This window comes from Cordyceps militaris, assembly GCF_000225605.1.
Source record: "Cordyceps militaris CM01 unplaced genomic scaffold CCM_S00001, whole genome shotgun sequence".
In the NCBI taxonomy this organism is placed as follows: Eukaryota; Fungi; Ascomycota; class Sordariomycetes; order Hypocreales; family Cordycipitaceae; genus Cordyceps; species Cordyceps militaris.
In genome coordinates, this window is record NW_006271969.1 from 6,008,740 (window position 1) to 6,027,640 (window position 18,901).

General features: G+C 58.0%; 6 protein-coding genes across 6 annotated transcripts; 2 read left to right on the top strand and 4 right to left on the bottom strand.

Annotated features, from left to right (window-relative positions):
• Window positions 1-1,259: 1,259 nt before the first annotated feature.
• Window positions 1,260-2,027, top strand: CCM_01856 (NAD(P)-binding domain; the record flags this gene model as incomplete). Its single annotated transcript, XM_006667010.1, has 1 exon — window positions 1,260-2,027. The coding sequence occupies one exon, from the start codon at window positions 1,260-1,262 to the stop codon at window positions 2,025-2,027; it is 768 nt and encodes a 255-aa protein (XP_006667073.1).
• Window positions 2,028-2,213: 186 nt separating this feature from the next.
• On the bottom strand, window positions 2,214-4,635 carry CCM_01857 (DNA repair protein Rad26; the record flags this gene model as incomplete). The annotated part of the gene is made up of 2 exons (XM_006667011.1): window positions 2,214-3,494; window positions 3,550-4,635. The coding sequence occupies 2 exons, from the start codon at window positions 4,633-4,635 to the stop codon at window positions 2,214-2,216; spliced, it is 2,367 nt and encodes a 788-aa protein (XP_006667074.1).
• Window positions 4,636-5,367: 732 nt separating this feature from the next.
• Window positions 5,368-6,045, bottom strand: CCM_01858 (carbonic anhydrase 2; the record flags this gene model as incomplete). Its single annotated transcript, XM_006667012.1, has 1 exon — window positions 5,368-6,045. One exon carries the CDS (start codon window positions 6,043-6,045, stop codon window positions 5,368-5,370), a length of 678 nt encoding a protein of 225 aa, XP_006667075.1.
• Window positions 6,046-8,041: 1,996 nt separating this feature from the next.
• CCM_01859 (phosphatidate cytidylyltransferase) lies at window positions 8,042-9,665 on the top strand (the record flags this gene model as incomplete). The annotated part of the gene is made up of 4 exons (XM_006667013.1): window positions 8,042-8,191; window positions 8,318-8,696; window positions 8,762-9,567; window positions 9,624-9,665. The coding sequence occupies 4 exons, from the start codon at window positions 8,042-8,044 to the stop codon at window positions 9,663-9,665; spliced, it is 1,377 nt and encodes a 458-aa protein (XP_006667076.1).
• A 493-nt stretch (window positions 9,666-10,158) lies between these two features.
• On the bottom strand, window positions 10,159-11,719 carry CCM_01860 (glutamyl-tRNA(Gln) amidotransferase subunit A; the record flags this gene model as incomplete). Its single annotated transcript, XM_006667014.1, has 2 exons — window positions 10,159-11,348; window positions 11,440-11,719. The coding sequence occupies 2 exons, from the start codon at window positions 11,717-11,719 to the stop codon at window positions 10,159-10,161; spliced, it is 1,470 nt and encodes a 489-aa protein (XP_006667077.1).
• Window positions 11,720-15,688: 3,969 nt separating this feature from the next.
• On the bottom strand, window positions 15,689-18,697 carry CCM_01861 (pirin; the record flags this gene model as incomplete). Its single annotated transcript, XM_006667015.1, has 5 exons — window positions 15,689-16,439; window positions 16,579-16,868; window positions 17,546-18,162; window positions 18,235-18,409; window positions 18,533-18,697. 5 exons carry the CDS (start codon window positions 18,695-18,697, stop codon window positions 15,689-15,691), a joined length of 1,998 nt encoding a protein of 665 aa, XP_006667078.1.
• Between the last annotated feature and the right edge of the window lie 204 nt (window positions 18,698-18,901).

An 18,901-nucleotide genomic window follows, 5' to 3' on the forward strand; every position in this document is an offset into this window, starting at 1 on the left:
GCTGGGAGAGGAGTAGTAAAGAAGAGGCTAACTAGTGTTTCTCGTTCATGCCTGGTACGAGGATAAAGACAAGGGGGGGATGTGAAATGTGAAACAGGATGAAGGAATGGAAACAATCAGACATGATAATTGCAACAATGAGAAGATAATAATAAAGCGAATTATGAAGATCTCCCAATCTACGGATACGGCGTACGGATATAGCAGGTTTAAACGAACTAATTATATTGCTTTGTTCTTTGTCGCCCACATGGAATCTGCATGTCTCGCCTCCTCGGCGTTGGTGGCGTTTTCGACCCCTTGCCGCCGAAGGCTGATATTCTGACAACAAGAATTGGTCAATCGACCACGCCCTTTTGACAGCGGCACGTTGACCCGAGACACGAGTCCACGTCGACAGCCTGGCAACGAGGCGTCCAGCATGAATATATTCCGCATCATGTATGATTCTTGTTAATTGTGGTCAATATTTCTGTGCAAGACGATCCGGAGACTCTGCACATCTCACTGGTGTCCGGAACTTATCTCCTTTGGGTCCCGTTACGAGATTGCTTTAAGGGGCCGGATACGTGACTTTTATTTTCCGTCCTTTGCCGAGTCAACATCGTGATTCAACTTGATAGGTCGTCGTTTTTTTTTCCTTCTCTTTTTCGAGATCCCGTCGAGGTACCTAGATATAGCCGCGTAGGTCACGCCATGTCCAGCCCAGGTGCACCCGGGCCGTCCCCAAGAAAGGCTCTTTGCCTTGGCCGGCGTACGAGACGTTCCATCCTCGGCCCTTTGGTGTTTTTGCGCAGCACTTGCAGCTTCTCTTATAAAGCAAGTACCGCTGGGTGCCAGCCATCTCTTCTGTGCACCAAGCAAGCCCGCTTGTCAGTTACAGTGGCGGGCAGCTCTCACCGTCTGCCCAAAGCATATAATAATGAAGAGTACAACCACAGAATAGCATTGGGTACATTGGTAGAAGAGCGTGGAATTTTTATTCGCCCGCCCTCAAGAACAGGTTCAACGGCGGCGCGCCAGCGGCGGACTTACAGACTCCGCCCAGCCCGCGCTGCTTTACGAGTTAGAGTTCGGCGATAATAATGGTGATAGCCGCATACCAGCACGTGCCTCCCCCCTAAGCGCAGAAGCCATTACAACGCGTTCTCAAAAGCCTCCCGGACCGACTAAAAAAAAAAGCAATTTCCGCAACCTCCCCCCTTCCAATCTTTCCCTTTTCAAAAACCCACCGCCACATACATACGTTCCACACGACCATGCATCTCATCCTCACCGGCGCCACCGGCCTCGTCGGGTCCGCCGTGCTCGACGCCATGATCCAGACGACCGCCGTGACCAAGATCTCAATTCTCAGCCGGCGGCCCGTCCCCTTTGCCGACGCCGCGCAGAGCCCCAAGGTGCGCGTGATCCTGCACCGCGACTTTGCGCGGTACGACGACGCGGCGCTGCTCGCGGCCCTCGGCGGCGCGCACGGCTGCGTGTGGGCGCTCGGCATCAGCCAGAACAAGGTCGGCCGCGACGAGTACGTGCGCGTCACGCGGGACTATGCGCTGGCCGCCGCCGCCGCCTTTGCCGGCCTCGGTGGCGGCGCCGCCGGCCCGTTTCGCTTCGTCTACGTCTCCGGCGAGGGCGCCACCCAGACCCCGGGCCTCTTCGCCCCCGCGTTTGCCCGCGTCAAGGGCGAGACCGAGCAGGGCCTGGCCGACCTCACCGTCGGCTCCCGCGGCGCGCTCCAGGCCGACGCCGTCCGCCCCGCCTTTGTCGACCCCGCGCAGCACGATGCCATCAGGCCGTACGTGCCTGATGCTGGCGTGCTGTACCGCGCCACCGTCGGCGTGCTCGGGCCTGTCGTGCGCACTGCCATGGCCGCCAGTCACTCGCCGACGGCGATGCTCGGCAGCTTTTTGACGGAAATGGCCATGGGAAACAAGGACGAGGACTTGCAGGCCAACGGCGCCTTTCGCCTCGGCGCTTCATGGATCGTGCCGAATGTGGCCATTCGCAAGTCCATGGGCTTGAAGTGAAAGGACCTGCAGGAGGGACAAGAGCCAACCCCCCCACCTCAGTCAGCAGAGACCCGGCTTTATTGAGAGTATAATTGTATATTTAATGGTATTTAATAAGTAATGATAATAATATGGACACGGCTTCTGCGCGATGCAACGAGCAACTAGTGGTTTATATCCCTGTATATATGGTTCGTCGCCTCATCATGGTCCAAATGCTCCGCTCACGACTTCGCCTTCGTCAGGCGACACGGCGAGCTCCAGTAGTTCATGCGCCGCTTCCACAATCTCGCTGTCGATGCCGGCTTCCATGATGAGGTCCTCCTCCGCAAACGTCAAGCGGCCGAGCGCCAGGAGCTGGCGCTGGCTGCCGCCGTGAAAGACGGAGAGCTTGCGGCTCAGGTCGGCGGCGTCGGCCGTGTGCGGATCCGTGACGAGCGCGTGGAGGAGCAGCACGCACTGCGCGATGATGCGGCTCAGCTCGGGCGTGGCGCTGGCGTCGCCCATCTTGCCCGCCGCGGGAGAACCCGTGTAGACGCCGTCGTCGGCGGGTGCTGGCGGTTCGGGGAGCAGCGCAGACGAGATGGGCTGGTCGTAGAGCTCGTCAATCGACGTGCTCAAGCACGTCATCAGTCGCGGGAGAGCGTTGTCGTGGATCGCGAGCTGCAAGGCGCCGAATGGGTACCGCGCGAAAGCAATGAGCGTACGGAGGGCGGTTGCCCGCACCGTCTTTCTTTGGACTTGCGTGTGCGGTGATCGCGGGCCCTCGACGAGCCTTGCAGAGACGCGCTCAATGATGATGCGAGCGACAAGTTGCGCGTCCTTTTCCTCCGTTATCGGACCTATTGACTCTGGTAACGACGAGGTAGATAACAGGTCCAGCATGTTGACAATGTCGTGGAATCGCTGCTTTGGCGACAGCAAGATGACGACCATGTCGAGAGACATGAGCTTCCAAAAAGACGAAATTCCATACTCGGGCCCATGAGGCCCCTCGTCCGGCGACGTCGCGCAAGCAAGCGCGCACATGTGCAGCAGCGACATGGCCTCTGCCGTATCAATGTGCTCCTCATAGTACTTGTAATCCTGCTGCTTGGAGAAGCCGCCGTCGGGCAGGCGGGACTGCAGCGCGTCCGCGACGAGGCAGATGGTGGACTGCGCCGTGGGCACCAGACCGCGCGCCACGAGCGGCGCCACCGATGTGACGTGCAGCTGAAAGGTAAAGGACAGGAGCGGCATCAGGTACTTGATCGGCGCCCAGTACTGCTCCTCGAAGCACCGGCCCCAGAGCGAGATGACGGTCTCGGCAAAGTCGACGGCCAGCTGCATGGACCGGTGCGGGTTGCCCATGAGCGGCAGGCGCTCAAAGATCTTGGAGGCGAGCGAGGCCGAGGTGGTGTCGGACGGGAAGGAAAAGCGAGAGAGGATATCAAAGGTAGGCGGCTGTTGATGAAAGCTCCCGTGGTCTAGGATGAGCTGCAAAAACTGAGGTACACGGTGAGCACTCGGCGAAGTAAGGAATCGGGCAGAAGAAACAAACCTCGTACGGTGCAGCGGGAGGCGAGACTATACTCAGATGCTGTGACGATTGCGACAGCTCTGGTCTAATGTCATCCATGCTGACATCTGCCGTATCAAGCTCAAGAGGAATCACCGGGCTGTCGATGACCGGCCTCTTCCGCTTGCCCTTTGTCGGCGTGCGCTCGCCCACATTGGCCGCAACCGAGCCCGCCGCGCGGCCCCTTCCGCGTCCCTTACTCGGACTCGCGGCGACGTCCATCTCGTCGAAGCCGTCCGCGAGGCCCCAGCTCCTGCCGCCGGCCTTTTTCGGGGTGGTGGCGATGCTCCCCGGCGCGGGTGGCCCGGGGCCGCCCGTGTCCTTGCGCCGCGCGCGGTCGCTGACCTCCTTCAAGTCCTGCTGGAGGAACTGCAGCTCCGTGTGCGCCGACCGCTCTGCGGCGACGGCGGCCTCGACGGCGCGGCTGTGCCTGTCGAGCTGGTCCGTGTTGGCGCGCTTGAGCCGGCCGAGCTGCGCGTCAAACTCGCGCTGCGCCTTGACGGCGTTGGCGCGGATAATGGACACCTCGCCGCGCGAGGCGTTGAGGTCGTACTCGAGCGCGCGGATCCGGATCTGCAGCGCCGAGAGCACGTCGCCGGGCTGGGTCTGCGTCAGGGACGGGGCGGCGGCGACCTGCGTCGGGTGGAAGCGCTGCGAGGCAGCGGCAGCGGCGGCGCCCCCGCCGCCGCGTGGTGGCTGCGCCATGGATGCGCTCGGTCGGGCGTTTTGCGCAAGTGTCGGGTTCCATTGCGGATTCGGGACCGGCGGGATGGGTCGGCGCGGGGGGTTGGCGGCCGGCATCGGCGCGGCGGGCGCCGCCTGGGGAAGGCCCGGGCGGCGGCCGACGGGCACGCCGGCATCGTTGACGACCTGGGCTGTGTCGAGGTCGTCGTCTTCTTCCCAGCCATAGTCGGATTGTTGGGCCCGGGCATCGATGGAGGACCGTGGTTGCTGCTGCGTTAGCTGCGCTTGTGCCTGGGTGAACTGGATGGCCTGGTTTTCAATCTCGCGGAGGGCGTTCTCGGGAAGGTCGTCGAGTCCGTCGTCGGAAAATTCATCCAGATCCATGCTGGCGGAGTAAAAGCCAGCGCGAGTCGGCCATCTAGGCCACCGCTGATGAGGGAGGTTGTTGCGCGGCTGCAGAGATTTGTCGGGTTTCTTGCAAGGCTACCGCGTTGACCGCGCCTTATTGGAGGAGGGATTTTTTGACGCGTCGCGATGTCACGTGCGGCAATTTGCGCCACATCGGAGAAGATAGAGATCAAGAGATGTCAGCTACCAAGAGCCGGATGATAAAATACCTTGAAGAATACCATCTACCTATTTCTCCGACGTTAATGGATGAGGCGCGACTGTAACAATTCCTTTTCCCTTGTCAGGATCGCCGAATGTTTTAGCTGGTTCCGGTGGTGTGAAGTCGTCATCGCTAGCGCGGGCATGCTAGGCTAGCTTCGAGAGTTATTTAATAATAGTAGCGAGCCTGAATCAGAAATTTTGCAGCAGACTCGGTAAAAGTTTCAGGTTCATGGTGGTGATATAAATGCCGCAATCTGAATTCTGTATGTAATGCCTCATGACATACTCTTCCACTACCTAGTTATGCATCTCCGGCTTCGTGCTCCCAACGCCTACAACGGCCGGCTTAACCAGCCCGCCCGACTTCGCTCGATAAAAAACTCTCCAACATCTCCAAAAATCCTTTCCAAGAATACGCAAACAACGCAAAGCAATGTGGTACTTGATGGCATCTTTTCCCTTGCATCTTGTTACGTGATGTGTGGGTTAGATCTGGCGGCGAGTTTATTCGTCGGTGAGGTTGTAGATCTTCTGGATTTTGGCAAGCAATCCCTCAAAGTCAATCTTGAGATCGGTGAGGAGGCCGTCATTGAAGCCAAAGACCCAGCCGTGGACAATGGGGTAGCTGTTCTTCTTGTAGGACTGCTGGACAGCGGCGGTCTTGATGACGTTGCGGCACTGCTCAAGGACGTTGAGCTCAACTAGGCGGTCGTAGCGCTTCTCCTCATCGGTAATGGCATCGAGCTCTTCCTCGTGCAGACGGTAGACGTCGCGAATGTTTCGCAGCCAGGGGTTGAGGAGACCAAGGTCTTTGGGGGTCATGGCAGCCTTGACACCGCCGCAGCCGTAGTGGCCGCAGACGACGATGTGCTTGACGCCGAGGTGGCGGACAGCGTAGTTGATGACGCTCATAACGTTGAGGTCGTTATTGACAACGAGGTTGGCAATGTTGCGGTGGACAAACGTCTCGCCGGGCTCCAGACCAGTAATCTGCTCGGCCGGGATACGCGAGTCACTGCATCCGATCCAGAGGTAGTTGGGGGACTGTCCGGCGCTGAGGCTGACAAAGTAGCCCGGGTCCTGCTCCTTCTTGGCAGCGGCCCATTGGCGGTTGTTCTCGAAGATGCGGTCGTGGGACTGCTGGAGGTACTCCTGGACGTCCTTGGGGGTAGCGCCGGCCATGATTTTGGCTTTTTGTGTCGCGGGCGGGTGAGAGTGGTCGGAGCCGGTGCAGCAAGAGCTCGCGAGTCGTGCTGCGGCGACGAAACGGGTAGGCAGGGCAAGGTTCGGGCGAGGCACAAAGGAAGCCGGTATTGTGCAAGTCGAGCGCAGAGGTCGAGCGAAGGTGCGAATGGGCAGCATCAAGCGAGAGGGGAAGGGGAGGCGAGGGGTGGGCAAGCTATATATGCTGGGTGGTCATCTGTAACACGGCGGGCGCAATCGCGAGTTTGTAAGAGCAAGTCGAGATAGTGTTGCTTGGGGTTGATGTGAGCGAATGACGTTGGCCAGAGTAAGTTGAGGGGTGGGTGTGAGTGGGTTTGGAGGCAGCCTTGTGTAGTAGCGGCAGGTGTGAGTGGTTGAGTTGTTGGGCTGATGTGGAGGGAAGTGAGTGTCGAAAGTGTAAGAAACCTAATAATAATCTCAAGAGGTAAGAAGGGGGTCTGACAAGAGCAGGGACCAGCTTTATTCGATATTCGATGGCTGATGATTGGTGTGCCAAGAAGAGGGTCGATGGACACGGGATTGAAGTCGAGATAGAGTTGTTTGTTGGTGTTTGGTGTTTGTTTGGGGAACTTGGGGTTGTCCAAGGAGTTACAGGGTGTCGCTGGCGGCCTCGGTGCCTGATACAGGATGCTGCCCGTTGGCCCAAGATTGCTGATCGGGTGAATCTTTATTTGCCAGGTACCTACTAATGTTTTCAGTGGGCAACCAACCACTTGTACGTCTATTACGTGTTCCCTTTGCAAGTTGCCCTCCATCATGTGCAGCATCAAGCGCATCAGCATGCCACATTTTGTGGTTACACCCTAAAATAAGGATATATTAATGAGGGGGAACCAGGCCGGGCCAAATCTTGTTGAGCAGATGCACATGCGCCTCTAGTTACCAGCAGCATGTAATACTACCTAGCTCGGTACCTAGGTAGGTCCATCTTCCTCTCCGCACTCCGCCGTGGCCCGTGAAACTTGCCCAGCACATCCGAGCAGCACGACCCGGCTCATGATGTGACTGGGAAAATCTCTCATTGACTCGATGCAAAGTTGAGGGATAATCTTGATTCTTTTCTCTTTGTTCCATGCTTCTTTCTGTTCCCCAGCTGCCGGGCAGTTCCCCATCTTCGGTCCTCCAATCACCAGCCACCTCCAGCCCAAACCCCGCCCCACCAAGACCTGTCCCTCGGCTGAACTCTCGACCTCGAAAAATCGAAAAATACAGCAGCTCCTCCGCTCAATCCCACCAAAATTTCAGCGCCTTTCCCGCACCGAATCCCTGAAAAGTCCGCCACAGGTCAAGCCACCAATGCAGTGCATGCAGTGCTATGTAATCTGTACCTCGTGCATAATAATGTCCCCCTCCTATGTACAAATTACAATGTACTAATAACCTTGCCGCAAAACACAAACATCGGTGCTTTCTACTGCCAAAAAGTCGTGCCGATTGCTCCGTTGTCCCCGTCCGTCCGCCGCCGCCGCAAACCTTACCTTGGCTTTTGGCTTTGAGCTGTTCGGGAAATAAACTCCTAAACCCCCTCCCCAGGACAAAAACTGGAACGGGGTACATCTTGCCCAGAGACACGCGAAGAAAAAAAAATAGTTGGTCAGCGCTCAACACTATTTTCTCGACGTCACAACCTCCTTCTTTTTTTTCTTGTCCGCCGACCCTCCGTCGAATCATCACCCCCCCCCCCCCTTCCCCCCGACGACCTCCTTGTCCTCGACCCTGCAGCCGCCAAGGAGCTCCGTGGCCACTTGTTGCCGCTGTCGCCGAACAGGCTTCCTGCTCTTTCTAAGCTCGGGCTAGCCATCGTCATCATCGCTGCCGCCTTGGTTTTCGCCGCCGCCGCCGTCGTCCCCATCGCATCGCCAAACCGAAATAGAAGCAGCTTGCGGCAATCCCCCCCGCGCCAACCAGCGTCTTTCTTAGTCATTCAACACAATCCTACACACAAGATCCAGCCATGTCTAGGCCGAAGCGCGGCGTACGTTTCTCCCACAAGTCCAGCAACGGCAGCGGCTCAGAGGGCCGTCGGTCCAGCTTCAGCGACGTCAGTGAGGATGGCTCCCCCTCGCGCAGCAAGCCGTATCTGCGGCTCGAGACCGTCGACGAGGTACGTTCTTGGTCGTCATCGTCGACTATCTTGTTGCCCTTTCCCCATCCCTAGCTTGCGCAGTCGCGCCGCGCACTCATCCAACCACAGACAGGAAAACAACTAACCCTCTCCTGCTCATTATAGAAACCACCCACGCCCGAGGAGAAAAGAGCCGAGTACGAAAAGAAAAAGGCCAACTTTTGGACGCGGACCTTGTGGACCTTTGTCATGATGGGCATCTTCTTTGGCGCCCTCTTCATGGGCCACATCTACATCATCACCATAATCACCGCCGTCCAGATCATCTCCTTCAAGGAGGTCATTGCCATCGCCAACGTCCCCAGCCGCGCCCGCTCCCTGCGATCGACCAAGAGTCTCAACTGGTACTGGCTCGCCACCACCATGTACTTTCTGTACGGCGAGAGCGTCATCTACTACTTCAAGCACATTGTCCTGGTTGACAAGGTGCTGCTGCCGCTCGCCACCCACCACCGCTTCATCAGCTTTATTCTCTACGTCTTTGGTGAGTACATTCTGCGCCTCTCTGCGCGCAATCCATCTCCCTTGCAAGCTAACCAAGCCACCCAGGATTCGTCTGCTTCGTCGCGTCCCTCAAGGCCGGCCACTACAAGTTCCAGTTCACCAACTTTGCCTGGACACACATGGCCCTGTACCTCATCGTCGTCCAGGCGCACTTTGTCATGAACAACATCCTCGAGGGCATGATCTGGTTCTTCCTCCCCGCCGCGCTCGTCATCACCAACGACATCTTTGCCTACATCTGCGGCATCGCCTTTGGCCGCACCCAGCTCATCAAGCTCTCCCCCAAGAAGACGGTCGAGGGCTTCGTCGGCGCCTGGATCATGACGGTGCTCTTTGGCATCTTCCTCTCCAACCTCATGATGAAGTCCAAGTTCTTCATCTGCCCCGTCAATGACCTCGGTGCCAACATCTTCACCGGCCTCGAGTGCAACCCGAACCCCGTCTTTTTGCCCGCCACCTATGAGATTCCCCAGTTCTTCTTTCTGCCGCAGCACCGTACCATTACGCTCACCTTCGCCCCGATTCAACTCCACACCTTTATCCTCGCCTCGTTTGCCTCTCTCATTGCCCCCTTTGGCGGCTTCTTCGCCTCGGGCCTCAAGCGCAGCTTCAAGATCAAGGACTTTGGCGACTCGATTCCCGGTCACGGCGGCATGACTGACCGCATGGACTGCCAGTTCATCATGGGCTTCTTTGCCTACATGTACTATCACACCTTTATTGCCGTCTACAAGGTCGATCTCGGCATTGTCCTGGAGACTGCCATTACCAGACTCGGCCCTGACGACCAAGTGGAGCTCGTCAAGAGCATGTGCCGGTATCTGGGCAACCAGGGCATTGTCCCCGAAGCCGTATGCATCACTCCATCAACATTGTGCCACGACCGTCTGCTAACTCGCATCTATAGCTTTCCGCATGTATAGAACACGCCATGGCTGCCGGCCAATGAGCGGACGCGTGAATGACGGAATTGTTTTAGTTTCTCCCATTTGTTTACCTCCTGACAAGACTTACGAACATGCCCTCCCCTGTACGCTCTCCCGTGTGCACAAAAGCATATATGCATCGTTTTTTACCGTTTGGCGGATAAAAGAGAAGACGAGCCCAATCTAGTACGAGCTCAACACTCGATACCAAAACGGAGGGGTTTGCGATATGTACTCTTTGTTCTCATTCCATTTTTTTTTCTTCTCTCATATTACAAACTAAAAAAAGGCTTGATCAAAAGGTGCCAAATAAAACAAGGATGAAATCAGAATTCCCCCAACCCCGCGTGAAAAAAGGAAAAAAACGACAAACCGTCCCACGTGCAAGCCATGTATTTCCGGTTTGTATTCATGTGTAGTTATAGGCGGGGCTTGAACCGGCCAACTGCTGACCACGTTCTGCATCAGTCTACCTTGTCATGTAAAGTGCGGTTGAAAAAAAATGCGCTCGTTGGTCTATTCATCCATACCATTGTGGCTGGCGCCGTTTATATCGTGCCTTGTCACCGGTTCGTCGTAATGCTTCGTCATCGTCGTCGTTGTCGTCGTTATGGCTGCGCCCGTCGTCGGCTTGTGATGGACGCGCCGGGTCCAGCCGCCCTCAGCCTCGAACACGGCGCCAACGGGCGCCGCGACAGCCAGCAGCCGGGCGTCCTTGTAGCGCGGGGCCAGCAGCGACAGGCCGATGGGCATGCCGTGTGCGCCCTGGAAGCCAGGCATGTTGAGGACGGGCACGTGCAGCGCGGACCAGATCTTGCAGAAGAGGTAGCTGCCGGTGGTGGCGCCCTCGGGCGCCTCGTCGGGGGCGCTCGGCGTCAGCACGGCGTCGTACCCGGCGAGCAGCGCGTCCATGCGCGGCCGCAGCGCCGCCATGCCGTCGAGCGCCTCCAGGTACGCCCGGTCCGAGTAGCCCCCGCCCGTCTCGGCGTACCCGGCCAGCAGCGCGCCCAGCTGCCCGCGGTTGGCGCGGTACTCGGGCAGGAACGCCGCGCCGCCCTCGCGCGCCAGCACCACGTCGTACCACCCCGGCAGCCGGTCAAACTCGGCCGGCAGCTCGACGTCGTGCACCACGGCGCCGCGCGCGCGGAGCAGCGCCGCCGCGCGGTCCATGGCCGCCCGCGTGCCGGCGCCCGCGTGCGGCCACATCATGGTCCGGAACAGGGCCAGCCGCAGGCCCGCGACCGACTCCGGCGGCGGCGGCGGTCCGGCGGCGTCGGCGTGCAGCCCAAACGCGTCGGCCAGCAGCACGAGGTCGTCGACGCCCCGCGCAAAGAAGCCGAGCGTGTCGTACGTGACGGAGAAGAACTTGAGTCCCTCGCGCGAGATGCGGCCCCACGTCGGCTTGAAGCCGTACACGCCGTTGAAGCACGCCGGCCGGATCACGGAGCCGCCCGTCTGCGTGCCCAGCGCCACCGGCACTTGGAAGTCGCCGACCGACGCGCCGGAGCCGGACGAGGAGCCCCCCGGCGTCCGCGACAGGTCGTGCGGGTTGCGCGTGGGCGGGCCCTCGCCCGTCGCCGCGAACTCGGTCGTTGTCGTCTTGCCGAGCAGCAGCGCGCCGGCCGCGCGGAGAAGCTTGATGGGCGCGGCGTCTACCTTGGGAAAATCGCCCTTGTAGGCGTCCGAGTTGAATTGCGTGGGCATGTCTGTGAGCAAGCGTGGTGTTAGCAGAAGCGGTTCAAGCCCCCCCGCCCGAGAGATGGGCTCCCGGGAAGGAAAAAACCGGGCCGTCCGTACCTTTGGTGTAGATGACATCCTTGACACCAATGGGCATGCCGTGGAGCGGACCGCGCTGCGCAAAGGGCACGGCATCTAGGGCCCGCGCCTGCTCGAGGACATGGCCGTGGTCGATGTAGGCCCACGCCTGGACCTGCGCGTCACGCTCGGCAATACGATCCAGCAGCGCCTGCGCATACTGCTCGACGGTCAGCTCGCCGGCCCGGATGGATGCCAATACTTCGGCCGCCGTCAGCAGATGAGCGTCGTCGGCGATGGATGGTGCCTGCGCGGCGCCCATGGTGGCAGATTCGAAAAAAAGGCGCCCAGGGAAAAGGAAAAAAAAAAGGACTGATCTTTGTCAATGGCAGAAGATCGAAAACCGAGTGGGGGATTATCTGAAGCAACTTGGGGCAAATTCCCTCGATCAAAGGTTGCGGTCCAATATATGCGGCAAAAACTATAAGAGAGGCCTGCTATAGCGGCTCCGTTTTCGGAAACCGGTACTTGGGAGCAAGTGAATTTGGGGGACAAAGGTGAAAAGAGAGCAGGAGGCGGCAATGACGGGAAAGAGCATACTGATAAACTAGAAAAGGTCGGCGCGCAGAATACGTCTCGTTAGCTTTTATGACCCGAGAACAACTTCTCCACTGCGCATGCGCTAGAGAAGCTACTCTCTCTCTGCCCTATTCCCGAGCAGGGGGAGCAGACGGGGTTTGGATGAATGAGCTGGCAATTGGTCGGAGGACCGTGGGCCTCGAGGGAAGCGCAAGAGACGAAAAGGGTGAGTGGAGGGGGGGGGGGGGGGGGGTGGCGGAAGACGAGCTGACTCGTTGGATGCCGGGGATTGGTATTCGTACTGGTATGTCGTGGATGAGAACACTCATACATAGACAGACGACTTGTCTAGCCTCGGAGATGGTACTAACTACTAAGCCTTCGTGGGCCACACACAGCGGTCGTCCAAAAGCCTCCGAGATTGTGTTGGTCAAGTGGATGGGGGTTGGCGGCGGGACCGGCCGACGGTGTGATTTGGTGTGAGCCGGGGGGGGTGAAAGGTAATAAGGTTTCGTGTTGCAGCCAAAGACGTGCCAGCTGCGGCTTGTTTCCCAAGTATTCGGGGCTGTCTTTGATGTGTCAGGAATGGGTGCTTTGTCTGTCAATGGTTGCTTTGTCGTCGTTGATGGACTCGGCCTAGCCAATCCATGCTCCTTGGCCAAGCCTCTAATTCGTTCTCCGTAATACTATACTATCCGTACTTGGATAGGAACAAGGATCCTCGGGTTGTACTATTTGATCCTAGGGTTGTATATGCGGTTCCGGCAACACGGTTTGCGCGTCCCACGGCCTGCGCTTGGACCCGGCAGATCAACAACAAGTCAACAAGTCGACGTCAACGAATGACTGGGATAGGAGCAGGGATAGGAGGTGCAGTGCCGAAAATAGGCCAGGGGGGGGGCCAGGCAGGGCAGGCAGGCAGACAAAGACGTGGAACAAAATCTAGTTTTGCTCAGACTAGGGCAAAGACAGGGTATAATACGATTGAACCACTTGCAAGTTGCCATTTACCATTTGGTCATTTGGCCATTTCGGCGCTTCTTACACGTTGTCTCAGAAACGGGGCCGACCTGTCTCTTTTCTTCGCCTACTGAGCTGAGGTATCGGTACGTCTGCGCAAGACATGGGGGGCAAGTGGTGTCACTGGTGTGGCATTGACGCATCGTACGAATATGTAGTCTGTAGTTAACTAGGGGCAGCTTTTTGCTTCTGTCTCTCTCTTTTTCCTGCCCGTCTGCAGCTGCAGCTCTGTCCTTATTCGCCTGTGCCGGCGTACCAGGTTCTCCCATGCATCTTAGCAGGGGAGACGAGATTGTCCAATCAGCGGCGGTAAGGTGAGCTAACACTGCCAGTAGCTAGGGTTTCTTATCCTAGTTAACGAGGCCAAGAGGCTAGGCCCTCGGCGGCGGGGGAGGGCAGCGGAAGGGGTGGTCGGTTGACGGAGCACTTTGTGTCCGGATACCGATTCCAGCGTCCTTGCCCACCTACATACATACGGATGCCAAGTTACATGGGCAAATAACGTTAGGGTTGTGTGGGCTTGTACATGGACGAAACCACCAGCAGCTCGCGACTGCATCATGCCGACCGCCATCGAAACCTCCCACGGCCAGCCCGGTCATGTATCAAGACACCATTCGGGCACAAAAAGGATGAGGGTGCATGGACACGTGTCCGAACGAGTCGGGAGCAAAGACTTTGGGAAGAACTGGAACAGCAAGGTGTGAATGACTTGGGCGAGGCTGTTGCGGCGTCACCAACCACACAAAAAAAAAGGCCGCATAACTGACTGCCTTCTGCCGCGATACATACACCTACTTCAACATGAGATGGTACGACCCGACGCACATGAGCTGCGCCAAACGCAAAGCATGCAGAGCGGCTTCGGGGGAGGGGCCCAGGAAATCGGAAACAAGGTATAGACTGGTCTCAGTCTCAGTCGGCAGGTACGAGGTACCTCCACTGTCGATTTGGGACAAACTATGCGAATATAGTCATCCAGGAATCTTTGTGCGATGGCAAAAAAAGAGGAGCGGCGACATGCCCATGTTGTTGAGCAAAAAGCAAATATGCATGCAAGTGCGCCGCCAACCAGCGCTGCTCTTTGTCAGCCACGAGACAAGCGGGGGGGGTCATCGATGATCATCACCTTGTCAAATATGTATATCCGCAGGCCAGCCGTGGGCCAGAACTTGTTCATGATGATTGACAAGGGCGAAAAGCACGCAAGAGCGGTGTGTACGGGGTACATGGGCGCATATCTATGCCGTATCAGACGGCAAGCCTCGGCCGTCATTGCTGTACCAACTTGTCCCCCGTCGAGAAAAAAAAATAAAGGCCAGTGACGGGGGACGCGTCCCGGGCACGGAGTCAAAATAACGCAGCCCTTGCATGCCCTCCTGCGGGGAGAATCCTTCCGGATAAGGTGCTCTCAAGTACAGCGGGCGGCGGAGAAGGATGATGGGAGTATCTGGTAAGACTAGAGGACAGAAAAAAGCGGCAGGAAGAAACAAAGGAGAGAATCATTGCTCAAATGGAAAGAGAGAGAAAAAGTAACTAAGAAAGAAAAAGGAAAAAGGCACACCTCACAACACCACCACCCTCCCCTACCGGGATCAGAGTTGCTCTGGAACAGTCCATGCTCGGCATCACTGTCATCGAAGTCCCAGATATGCCGCTTCACATGGAACTCTGCATTTCTACTATGGGAATCGGTTGAAATGCTGCCCCAGGCATGTTGGTGCAAGGGGCGTCTCATGATGGCGACGGTGTCCTGCGACCATCGCTCATCGGCCCGCCGCAAAAGCCCTTGGTTTACGGGGGGCCGGGCTCCGAGGACGGGTGTATGCGAGACGTCTGACGTGATGGATGCCCCATCATTGTCCCAGCCGTTCTTGCTGTTCGAGCGGGCAAGACGGGAGAGTCAACTCGACGGCCCTTCCCGTGCTCTTGTCTGATATGCACACACACACACACACACACACACACACCGAGGAACGGAGACGCGGACTTAATCCTCCTACTCGGCGGCGGTGTGTCACCGTAGGGCAGAAACTGGAGACGAGATGTACATATGCACCGCGGTTTCGACTGCCAAGTTGTTCCGTCTACGCACTTGTTGCCTCTCACCCCCAGCCACGCCTCCCTCTTGTCTCCCAACGAGGGGCCTTTTCCCCCCTTTCGTAGCAGAAAACGCCGGCAGCGCTGGCCGTGCGTCTGCCGCATGCTGTGGAACCCGACCAGCCCAACGACGAGAAAGCCTGACGCGAAAGGGACGTCACAGCTGCGTGTACAGAGCCTCGTTCAAAACACCATGTGATTCATCATGAATGTTTCTCAACGTGTGAATATGCCGACAGTTGGCGACGTCATCAACTGCAACGACACGGCCGGCAGGTTATACTCACTGCTGCCCCGGGTAAAAAGTACCGCACCATCACATAGTGAGCCGCACACTTATATACGTACCCTGTATAGATTGCCACGAATTATCGTCAGTCAATATTGTGCAAAGCGGGATTCCGTAAAACGTATCAAGTTCAAAGCTAGCTAATTAAATACAACAATCCATCCTTGCTGCCAGACGCCCGTTTTCGGCGTGCATGCATACATGGTGGACGCATACATGTCCCATTCGATTACAAAAAAAAACGCCTCGTCCAAGTCTACCAATCATTCATCTTCCCTCCCCATTCCTCGCGGCCATCTCCGCTCAGTGCCTCATCCGCTTTCCAATCTCCGACTGCCAGCCCTTGGAGCGCTCAAAGCCGTTTGTGTGCGTCTGGAAGTCAGTCATGGCCTGGACGACCTCTTCCTTGGAGTTGACGACAAAGGGGCCGTACTGGACGATTTTCTGATCCAGCGGCAAGCCGGCGACGATGACGAGGCGCGCGTCCTTGATGGCGTCGGGGTCGTTTTCGACGTAGACGGCGTCGCCCTCCTGGCTAAAGACGGCGTTGTGGAACTGCGCGACCGGCCGGCGGTCGGCGTCGTCGCCCGGCCGGCCAAAGACGACGTCGCCCTCGAGCACGTACGCAAAGGCGTTCCACCCGGGCGGCAGCGGCTGGACGACGCGCGCGCCGGGACGCAGCGTCACGTCGAGGATCCAGACGGGCGTGTACGCCAGGTCCTTGACCGAGTCGACGCCGTGGCTCTGGCCCGAGATGACCTTGATGGTCGCGGCGCCGCCGTCCACCTCGACCTGCGGGATCTCGGCCGCGCGCAGGTCCCGGTAGCGCGGCTCGCAGTACTTGAGCTCCGTCGGCAGGTCCACCCACAGCTGGAGCCCGACGTTGGCGCTGCCGTCCTCGTTCAGGTGCGGCATCTCGGCGTGCTGCACGCCCTTGCCCGCCGTCATGAACTGCAGGTCCCCGGCGTTGATGGTGCCGCTGGCCCCGGTAAAGTCTTCATGGTCGACGGCGCCTTCGAGGAGATACGTGATGGTCTCCTGCCCGCGATGGGGGCTGGTGCATGTTAGTATTGCAAAAGCGAGGCTGCGCGGAAAGGGAAGACGGAAGTGGGACAATAAGAAAAGAGAGGGAAAAAAGAGAAAAAAAAAGAGAAAAAAAGAAGAAGAGAAAAAAAAAAAAAGAGAAAACCTACTGGTCAGGAAATCCAGCGCCGGGCTTGATGGAAAAGTGATCAAGCATCAAAAACGGCGTCAAGTGGCGGAGGGCCGGCGTGCCGATGGAGCGGCGGACCCGGGCGCCCTGGCCCTCGGCCTGCTCAACGGCCAAAAAGGCCTTTTGTATGGTGCGGGGCACCGCGGACGCGTTGGCCGTCATGGCAGCGGGCGCTGTGTGAATGGCCGTATTCGTTTTCCGAGTTGCGAGGGAAATCCCCGTTAGAAGCTGCTGCTTGGCGGCAGAGAGCTTGGCCAACGTAGCGGTAGGCTGTGTTGTAGTGTGCACGTAAACGAGGCTAGAGAGGAGTCCAACAACGACTGCTGTTAAGATGGTGTAGAGTGTGCTTCGAAACATGAGAATAAAAAAAATAAAAAGTCCGACAGCTGGGGGGATGAAGACGGTCGTTATATACACGGCAAAGTCAAAACTCCGATGGAAATGTTGCGATTTTGCGAACGACTCAGGCAGTTTCGATTTGAACCACCTACTTAGTTGGGAGCGACTAATCGTCTACTAATAAATCAACCCAAAGTTTGTCAGGCTTTGTTCACTAATAGGCTCAGCCTTGATTGCATAATAATTAGCGACCAGCCCCGAGTTTCGCCCGTTGGTGTCCACTCAGCGCTCGGCGTTTGCTTTTTTTTTTTGCTTAGGTGGCTCTTACATCAGCAACTTTGTCACGCCACCTTGCAGCATTCCACAGCAACAAACCAACCCATAACCAGAACGGCCATTTAATTTCCCATCTTTCCCATCTCTCCAACGATGATCGTTACATATACCAACAGTAGTCATACCAGCTTGTTCACAATCGCGCAGCCGGCCCACCGACGCCACGATGTACAGAAAGCAGCCCCCATTGGCAGTTCTGCCACCCAAGCATGCCAACACAACTACCCCCTTGCCTCAACCACCTCAATCAGCTTCGCCACCGCCTTCCTCACCGTGTCCATGCCCGGCCTCTCCTCCTCGAGGAACATGGCCCGCTCAAACAAGTGATCCTGTCCCTCAGCCACAAACAGCGCCACGCGGTCCCGTCCCATGACCTCGCGCAGCCTTTCGCTGACCGCCAGCGGCACCGCCGTGTCCCCGCCGCCGTGGAAGATGACCGTCGGCGGCCACCGCGCCCGCCGCGCCGCCGTCCAGCCCTCCCACTCGCGCCCGCCGTCCAGCGCCGCCACCATGGCCGGCCAGCGGTTCTCGTAGATCAGGTACCGGTACAGCAGCGCGCGCGCGTCCCACATCCGCCTCTCCTCCGCCGAGCGCCCGTCCGCGCCGGGCGTCGGGGGGAAGAAGTCCGGGTCGCGGCTGCCGTCCTCCCGCAGCGCCGCGACGCAAAACGCCGCCGCGCCCTCGTGGCCGCCGTTGGGGATCGACCGCCCCACGATGGGCGGCCCGGGCTGGAGCGCCGCCGCCACGGCCGCCGCGGGTGTCCGCTCTGGCGTCACCAGCGTCGACGACCGGTAGAACGGGTGCGTATACGAGTTGATGCCCGCAATGGAAAAGAGCGCCAGTGGCGGCGGGTTGGCCGTGCGCCCGAGAAACGAGGCGAGGAAGAAGCCTGTAAAAAGCAGTTTGTTTGTCAGACAAAAAGGCCATTTGGAAAGAAGAAGAAGAAGCAGAAGAATAATACCTGCACTGGCACCAATGACAATGACGCGTCGCTTCTCTTCGCCACCGCCGCCGCAATCCCACGTCCTCGCAAACTCGTACGCAGCCGAGACATCTTCCGCCAGGCCGTCGGTGCCCGTCTGCGGCATGAGGCGGTAGCTGGCGCTGATGAGCGGCCACCTCTGCTTGTAGCACGCCTACGGACAACCACCCGCAATTAGCAACAAACATCATGTAAAAAAAGCACACAGACGCCAGCCATCAAATCGAGAATCGAGCAGCGTAGTTCTCCCCCTCTCTCTCTGAAAGAAAAGCCGTACCTGCACCAGCCAGGGCGGAACGCAGTCCCGGCCCCATCCCGTCAGCGCGCCGGCGTGGAAGAAGAGAGCCACGGGCGCGTCCGGCACCGGTTCAGCGACCGTGTAAATGTCGCACTCGATGGGCATGCCATGGTTCGCGTAGACGCGCGTGATTTTTTCAAGCATGCTGGCAAAAAAAAAAAAAAACGACCTGTGCTTGGGTAAGTGATGTTTGGTCGTCTTCTTGTCTTCTGTGTGAGTTTGCGGGCGGCTGCTGCACTGTGGGGTGGGCACACCGGAACGTAGCCGCAAGCTGGAGAGCTGCCAAATGGCGGCATTGGCCCCATCCGCTGCCGTTATCTTTCTTGGCTTGGAAATGGTCTTCTTTTT